This window comes from Papaver somniferum, unplaced genomic scaffold (assembly GCF_003573695.1).
Source record: "Papaver somniferum cultivar HN1 unplaced genomic scaffold, ASM357369v1 unplaced-scaffold_21, whole genome shotgun sequence".
Lineage (NCBI taxonomy): Eukaryota > Viridiplantae > Streptophyta > Magnoliopsida > Ranunculales > Papaveraceae > Papaver > Papaver somniferum.
Genome location: NW_020631041.1, coordinates 11,933,211 through 11,941,955, shown reverse-complemented (window position 1 = coordinate 11,941,955; position 8,745 = coordinate 11,933,211). Strand labels below are relative to the sequence as shown.

Genomic DNA, 8,745 nt, shown 5'->3' with positions numbered 1-8,745 from the left:
AAGTATCACTTTTCCAGAAACGGAAAATTAGTCAATCCATAAAACAAAATATGGTTGTGTGATGTGTTACGCATTCTTTGTGGTGGTTTGCATAATGACTATGTATTCAATTTTACTGTGTCTAAAGTGAAAGTAACACTTTTTTCTTGAAACATAGGGATTACATACATAATTTTTTGCTTTTTTTTTTGAAACATGTACATACATTTATTAATTGTAACGGAAAATTAGTTGATGTATAAACAAAATATGGCTTTATAATATGTATCCTTTGTGATGGTTTGCATAATGGATAAACATTTAGTTTTCTAAAATTGTGTCTAAAATGATAAATACTTCCGAATTCTTCGTAAAAACTCTAGATTTGATATTGATGTTTGTGCTCGTTGCATAGATTTTTTTATAACCTTTCCAACAAGATAAAATTTATAAAATTCTAAGACACGGATTTTTAGATATGTTATATTAAAGTTTGACTTCTAATTATACCCCTAAAAGAATAATAAGATACATTAGGAAAACCAGGATACATAAGGAATGTGAAAAGGCTTTACCAAAAAAAGCCTCAAAAAAGTGGTCATAAAAGGGACTCCCTCCCCCTTCGGGCCCTCCGATCAGTCGGCCCAAATATATCAGTATATAATCTTGAGGACCCATGCATCGATCTAACTTGAGGTTATATGAGGATCTAATATTGCAAACAGAACTTTCTTCTTTCTATGATCAAAGTCAAAAGAAGCACAGAAGATTTAAGGGAGGAACCATCAGCTTCACAGGTATACTCTAGAGAAGACTGTCTAGTAGAGTTTGCAAGTCTTGAATTGATTTTAAATTGATGGTTCGTAGATCGTCAGTGGAGTACTCGGACTTTAGAAGGGCGTGTACTTGAGAATGAGCTTCCAAAATATTGGTTCTGCATCAATAAAACAGTCAATTACATATGAAAAGTGTTAACAAAGTGAATAATAGAATCCCGGGAAAGTTTAAAAGTCTGGCTGGATATTGCAGTTGCATTATGACCAAATTTGATCAGGACTTGCAACTGCAACCTTAAGAGGGTTTAAAGTTTAAACGACCAAATATACACTTAGAGGGAATCAGCAACATACTTGATTGGTTTGAATAGAATGGTTCTTGTTGAAGGGTTCTGCAGATAAAGCTTCATCTTCGCCAATACAACTGGTAACTCTTTCTGAATAGCATCACCAACCTGTTCCATCGATATAAACTGACAGAGTGAGCTTCATTGACTACGTTTTGAATCATCAGGATGTACATCAACCTCAGATATATCAAAATCATTTTAAAAACCATTATAATTGGTTGAAAATCATAGGATACCTTCTGAACAAGCTCAACAACTTTATCTGGAGTAGCGAAGGCTTGAGTCCTGAGGGGTCTTGCCAAAGCTGACTCTTGTTTCCTGTCTTGGCTGACTGAGGATAATGCACCTTTCACTGCTGTCACCTAAGAAAACATATTTTGTCAAGTGTAATGGAAGAAACCCCACGTTCGAATTAGGCATAATCACTAAAAAGTTCCTTATGACATTCAAAAAAATGAATCTCATGACTCCATATCGTTTATTATCTGGGAAAGCAAATGAAAGAAAAAATATTCACCTTGGTCACAAACGAAAGCATTGGATCTACAACTAGCTTGGTGACCAACATGATAAATTCTTCGCAAGTGGTTTTGAGGTTTCTCTCCAGATCCTGTGGTGAGAAACAAATAAATAAGAGAAAAATACTTGCAACAAAGATAACAAGCATACTACAAATGCAATTGACACTCAGATCGATACACAAATATGAGAAAATCCAACTGCAACATGAGTAAAAGAAATGAAAAGAAAATTGAAAACAGTCGGAATCACTTCAATTTCAAATAATGGATTCCTGATGAACAGTTAATCATTTGATTTCTAACAAAATCAGAAATAGATGCCACAACTGATCAGCAAGACAACCATATACCTTCTTGGCATCCAGCTGACTTTCCAAAACCCGGGGGGATAAAGTTCTTGCTAGAGAGGTTGATCTTGTCCAGTCAAATAGAGAAGCTTGACCTCTAAGAAGCCGCCTTACATTCTCCTGGAAGAGGAATTAACGTTTATGAGCGTTTATGTTGCACTATGAGTGGTTGGAAATAATAGCAAGGCCAAAATATAGGAGCATGAAACCAAAGAGAAGTTATCACACGGCACTAACCAGCAAATGAGAGAAATCCAGTTCTTTGTGTGTAACAGAAAATTCAATATCAAAGGGTGCAATCTGGATTAACAAGAACATGGAGCAATTAGTTATACTATTTCCACACAAAGAACAACCTCTGATCTACAAAGCGAAAGACAAGGAGAAGGACGTAGAGGAGGACAGACTGGTATTAACCTTCTCCCTTAAGATAAGAAGATGTTTGATGAGGAAAAGTTGCCCATCAACTGTACTTGAGTTTTTAGCAATAAGTTTGCTTGCTTTCTGTAGATGAAGAGTTAAAAGAGGGAAACATTATGAGAAATTGGAACAAGAGAAAAAATTAATTATTTTCCTCACCATTATAAGTACATGGGTATAAGACCGTCACAGCAGAAATTACTACATACAAATCACTAACCTGGATGGATGTTGCGCAAACTTCTACTGCTTCCTGGTGAAAGCAAAAAGATAACCATTTAAAATAAGGATACTTCAACTGAAGAAACAGTGTCAAAACAAGGAGTTTAAGCAATCATATGAACCTGAGCTAAACCAGTAAAAACAGCAGGCTCTAGGCAACGATACAGCTTTGACAGGCACGATAAAGTTTTCTCCAATGGTGGATACCATGTCTTGAAAAGATCTGGGTTCTCATCAGCCTGTTTAAACAAAAAAAATTGAGCAAAACATTAATGTATAGTCGTAACTTACTGCAGGCTCTTTTATAGATACTAGAAAATGAAGTAACGCGCATCAGCCAGATCTTGGATAAGAAATCCAAAAATTAGGTAGCATACATCAGCCAGATGCCCATATGAGAAACTTCTCAACCAGTTAAAGTACACTTCCTGTACAGTTTCATGTACGATGTATGCAAGGGGCTATTGAAATCCTCATAGGCAAATGAATCACTCGGGAATTTTATCTTATTATCCCCTTTTGCAAATATAAGAAGTAAACACACATAAAAAACATCAACAGCTTACAGTTAGGTAATCAAAAAACTGTGGCACAATAACACTTTACCGAGGTAGTTGCAGGTTCAGTTTCAGCAGATCGCTCAAGCTTTGCAGGGTAATCTAGGTCGTCATCAAAAGGAATATAGTTTGCTATCTAGAAGAGAAAACAATAAAATTAAAAAAAAGCATCAATAGAAAGTCAAAATTTTGAAACATGCAGTATCTTTTTCCACTTAAACTCTAACAGTAAACCACATCAATGGCAAACAAAGATGCCTTATCCCAATGTTTGTGTTGCACAGTGTTTCCAATCAACTCCATCCTAAACTGAGCTAAGAAGTGGTCAAGAAAAAAAAAACTTGGTAATGCATCAAAAAATGTAGATGGTAATTTAACAACTCCATCCTAAACGGAATCGATCTATTGATATCTGAGAGGACTTGTGGGAAAAAATTTACTATGCTATTAAAGGACCTTGAAAACATAAGCAAGCATTATCAACCTCAATGTGTTTCCAATACCCCCAGCTTAAACATTTGAGGTTACCAGAAGTTATATAATGAACTATTTTTTATCCCACATTCTTCAATAGCATCTTAATTATTTAGCAAGTCACTCTGCTCTAATATATAGTTTTTCCTTAACATTTCGTCTTTATTCAGGTTTGGTAAATGAAGTTCTCTAATTAACTGAAAGATTAATCCTCGGTGTGCTTGGTAAACAAGGCAATGCCATTAGTACAAATTATAGTTCATTATATCAGTGAACTGTCTCTAAGGTCAGACATAAAGAGTAAGAAGAGTATAGGAGGGTGAGCTAAAATAACTAGATTACACCAAAAAGGTGAAATAATAACAATACCTCATCACGAATATGTGTACGAGCACGGAAAGTCAACCGCTCGTGAACATCTGCCAAAATTCTCTCCAGTGTGGGGCGTAGCCTAGCTAATGAATCACTTCTTGCACTGAGCTGTTCTCCAAGGACTTTTACTTTCAGAATGTCAACAAGTTCACATAGAAAATCGAGATTTGCTTCGTGGATAAGTTTCGGGCGGAGAGTATCATACAAGTAAGTGGACCTGAATTATTAGATGTAATAATCAGATCAGTTACATAATAAGTGATTAGCAGAATGACTCAAGAGAAAAGGCATTAAATATGGGAAAGTAGAAATAACGTTAAAATTTCTCAAAGGATCAGAAATCCCAGTTTGCATTTGCGAATATGTACAAACAACTAATATTCTTATTCACTTACTAAGAAAAAAAAAGAGAGAGAAAAAAAAAAGGATGAATTTGCCAAAGCAAGCAGGAAAACTTACAGAGGATCTATTAATGGAGATAAACTTGATATGTCCTCGGAGGAAGATCGGAAAAAATGAACAAATAGTTGGTGCTCATGAAGGCATACCTGATAACAACTTCAAGTAAATGACTTATAAACTACTCAAGATACAAAAGTATTAATGCAAACTGAAAGCTTAATTTGATGGGATTCTAGTTTTGATCATAAACAAATAAATAGACATGAAAGAATGATCTTCTGCAAAATTTTACTTTTAGATTTACTAAAAAGAAAAGAACACCAATGACTACAGTTTATAAAGAAAAAAACACAAATGACTACAGCAATTGAGTTAAGTTAACAATCACCTGCACTAGGTATGCACATCCAGACCTAGTCAATGATGGCAACTCCTCTTTCTTGGCAAATTCCGAGATCCTCTGATGCACTATGCTTTTTATCTAGACAAGGGGAATTTGAAGATGTTTAAAAAAAAATTGTATACAACTAGAACAACTAAAATAGAGGATAAATAAATAATCAGCTTACCAAAGAGAGGCGCTGTTCACAATATAACTTGTGGCACTCCGCGAGAACTTGAGCATATTCTTTTCTTAAAGCTCTACCTTCAATTTCCTCAAAGACTGGCTTGAGCTGCAATTTGCATAGATGATTCAGACATCTCAGCCATCAAACTGCTTAAATAATAAATAAAAAACACTTCTTCTTTGTTTCATAAGTAATTTTATTATGTTTTTAAGAGAAAAATAATTCAAGGAAATATTAACAGAAGAAAGTCAAAAGTGAGCGCTTTTGGTTATGGCGTTATGCCAGGTCTGATTCACCTCTCGACATAAGTGGATAGTGACAGAAAGGAGAGGGGTGATAACAATTTACTTTCTCATAACCATACTACAGCCACAAGGATACCTGAACTCTATCTATGCCATGGTTTCTAACAAAACCTCAGTAGGGTGGAGGGGTTAGGATTCTTGGGAAAGTATTACCTCCCCGGCTGCGGCTTTAAAGCGAACATAGATAACAGATGTCTCCACACCTTCAGATATGGAAGCTTTGCTACCACCACTGCCTCGGATTGCTGCATGAACCTGATAGAAACCAATTTGTTTACAGCATATGTCTCCGATTGTGAGGTATAGAATGATATTTCAACTTACATATAAATTGCATTTTCAACTTTGAAGTTCTTACCTGAGATGAAGCATTTTTGAGAACTGAAAGTACATGGGAGCGGATCATACCCAGTGCTCGAGACTGCATCCAAAACCATAACATTAAAAACATAAAAGAAGATGAAGGATGAACAACAAATATCACAAAAATATGGGAAAAGATACAATCAACTGACATTTGCATGGATATGACAAAGTTATTCAAGTACCTGAAGTTGTTTAAATTTGACAATGTAAACACCGGACTCTGCGTATTGCGAATTGTTTTCAACATACCTAAAATCAGATAAAAAGTATCAGTCTGATCTTTTCTTAGAGTTAGAGGCCAAATAGATAAGATGTAAATTTGTTGAAAAATATTCTGACTTACGAAATACTATCATCAAGCCGCTTAAGCAAGGGAAGAAAGTTTCCGCTTCCAACATTCATGTTTGGAGAGTAAAAACTACTAGCAACCTGCACATAAGTTAAGAGTTAGAAAAATCAATTAAAAATTATAAGAAACCTGGAAACGATTAAGCCTCTGTAGCAAATCATTGTTCATCAATATGGAGAAAAAACAAGAAAAGAGGGGTTTTTGGTGGATATGATGGAGATTCACACATATCAATATATCATAGATACAAGGGAATTAAGATCAGTAACAATCAGGCCGCGACTTTTAAAGAATGGTCACACTATATTCTTTCTAAGGAGGCTCATCCGCCTCTAAACATGTTAACTCTGGATGGGTGGCTTATATGCTATCTAACAATTTTTTCACTCTAAACATGAAGTAAGATATATCATCTTTTAGAAGTTAAAAATATATTGTATCTTAAACAGAAAAAGATTCTAGATAGGATGGCATTCGAACCTTACATTCTCCAATTCATCGAAGTAATTGAGCTTCTTCCGAAGTGCTTCAGCAAACTCGACAAGTCTTTCTTTCTCGATCACCTGTGGTTCGAAGAAAGAAAGAAGGTCAGTACTACGTTTCAACCAAAGACCAAGGAAGAAAAGTTAATCAGGAAATCATGTAAGACCATACCAATCGGTCACATGCATCATGTAATGTTTTCGTCTTTGTTGCAACTTCCTGATATTGCATCTGCAGTTCATTGAATAGGTGAAGTGTTTGATCTACCTGCACACCGATAAAATGAACCCAAACGACCTAAAGTCAAGAAGCGCAACCAAATGGCAAAACGCTGAGACAAGGCATCCAGTTTATAATAGTATAGTAACTGAGAAAGAACAAACCATTCAAAGGTGGGGAATGATACGAGCATGATTATACCTGATTGAGGATGCCATCGCATGTTTGTATACGTTCTGTTAATGTATTTACATAGTGGCGATACTTCTCCTCTGTCTGCTCATATGAAAGAGAAGAATCACATAACATAGAATTTTGTCTTATATTTCCAAAAGTTTGTAGTGCGCAGGGATTATGTTTTAGCACTAACCTCTGACTTCATGGCTGATTCAAGATCCATAAACCATTTGTAAAACTACACCAAGAGCATAAGACATGATAAACACTTTTTTGTCAAATAATAAAATTACAGAAATTTTCAATAGCATAAACAACAGGGAACTACAATCAAACCTGATGTGTGTTGACCAAAACAGCTTCCATGGCTCCAAAATCTTCCAAAGCATTAGCTTTAGTTGCCACTGTTAAACCACTGTCCTGCACCAGATTTTGATCTTGGGACTGCAACAGAAACACATCAATACAAGTTATACAACATCACTTAACACAGCAAACACCATATCCTAGTCAATGAGATTTCAATAATATGTCCATGCCCTCTGTTGACACTAACAAACCCGTTCTTGCGCAAAAATTTGATCATGGGATTGCAACATACACATTAACCAACAGTAATTTTCATACTAATTCTAACAATTCCATAATTTGATAGCACACTCACACAATGCATTTTGAACTAGATCGATATCTAATTCCAACAAATCCTAACATTATCTGTCTAAAACCTAACAAATTTCCATCAAATCCTAACAATATAATGTTTCAATACCGTGCCCGTGCCTAGATCTCATAAAAGTCTATTCAGTAAGCACCAAATATCTCAAAATTTTCCAATCAAATTAACCAAAAATAACTCACCACATTGTCTGGTAATGGTCTTTCAGAAACAGCATGAGAAAGAGCAACTATAGCTGCATGCTGTTGTTCCGTCAACGGTGCATTCTGTCATCATAATCAAACAATCAGATCCCTAAATTTATCAACATTAAACAGATCTAACACCAAATTTCAACTTTAAGATGTAAATTTTCAGATCTAAGCTCAAAATAAGTGGATTCTTGTAGAGAGAAAGAGTAGTAATGATTGTAGTACCTGTTCCCAAGTAGAACGGAAATTGTAACCACTGGAAATAGCTCCTCCTGTTGATCTCTGAGGATGAGGATTATATTGATTTGCAGAAGAAGTAGCCATGGGAATGGCTGAGCTTCAGAGAGTCTCTGCAACAAAACAGCTAGAATTTCATTCTCTTGGTTTAATTCTGAATCTCCCCGAGGAAGAAGAAGTGAAAAGAAAGAAGAATAATGGATTTGGTGGATCTTCTTTAATGGGCTTTTACTTTTCAACTATATTTTTTCTTCACTCTATATGTTGCAAATTTAAGCCCAAGATGCTGTCGGTAAGTTGTATCCGACAACAGAAAACATTCTAGTATTGGTCTTTCTTTTCTCAAAGTGTGGTCGGTCGCCTTGGAATGTATAGTCCAATTATGAAAGGCATGCATGTGGTTAACTTATCTTTTTCTTTTATCAGATAAAAGAATTTGGTACTCGCGAGTTTTAGAGTCAGGTCATTGTTATATCACTGCAATGACTTTACACCGTACTACAGTGTCGATCATTAGGTGGAATGTGTTGATCATAAACAAATAAAATGAAAAATGGGACACCAAATTTGGGACAATCAGACATGAATATTTTAACAAAAAATGTCACAAAGCAAATTAAAGACACATAGTTTTCTCTCTATTGATAATCAAATTCAACATTTAAATCAAAACCTCCTAAGCTATTATTATTATTATTATTATTATTATTTTCTTCTACTTCCTCCTCAACTCCACTTTCTTCATTATGA

The 8,745-nt window shown here is 35.2% G+C and overlaps 1 protein-coding gene across 1 annotated transcript; it reads right to left on the bottom strand.

Annotated features, from left to right (window-relative positions):
* Positions 1 to 346: 346 nt before the first annotated feature.
* On the bottom strand, positions 347 to 8,202 carry LOC113340066 (conserved oligomeric Golgi complex subunit 3-like). The gene is made up of 25 exons (XM_026585285.1): positions 7,984 to 8,202; positions 7,750 to 7,833; positions 7,225 to 7,332; positions 7,082 to 7,126; positions 6,913 to 6,987; positions 6,664 to 6,759; positions 6,495 to 6,572; positions 6,004 to 6,089; positions 5,843 to 5,909; positions 5,653 to 5,715; positions 5,448 to 5,549; positions 4,990 to 5,094; positions 4,809 to 4,901; positions 4,478 to 4,566; positions 4,016 to 4,235; positions 3,222 to 3,308; positions 2,738 to 2,854; positions 2,614 to 2,646; positions 2,391 to 2,477; positions 2,211 to 2,273; positions 1,977 to 2,093; positions 1,623 to 1,715; positions 1,342 to 1,467; positions 1,110 to 1,210; positions 347 to 913 (listed from the first exon to the last, which is right to left on the bottom strand). Exons 1-25 carry the CDS (start codon positions 8,080 to 8,082, stop codon positions 784 to 786), a joined length of 2,364 nt encoding a protein of 787 aa, XP_026441070.1. The 5' UTR covers positions 8,083 to 8,202; the 3' UTR covers positions 347 to 783.
* Positions 8,203 to 8,745: the final 543 nt, after the last annotated feature.

What these genes read in the sequence shown, in the direction of transcription:
- LOC113340066 (XM_026585285.1), bottom strand. Translation starts at nt 8,082, where the DNA reads ATGGCTACTTCTTCTGCAAATCAATATAATCCTCATCCTCAGAGATCA. An exon ending in ACTTCGATGAATTGGAGAAT is followed by an intron (nt 6,090 to 6,494) that starts GTAAGGTTCGAA and finishes ACTTATGTGCAG; the next exon opens with GTTGCTAGTAGTTTTTACTC. An exon ending in TTTTTACTGGTTTAGCTCAG is followed by an intron (nt 2,647 to 2,737) that starts GTTCATATGATT and finishes TGCTTTCACCAG; the next exon opens with GAAGCAGTAGAAGTTTGCGC.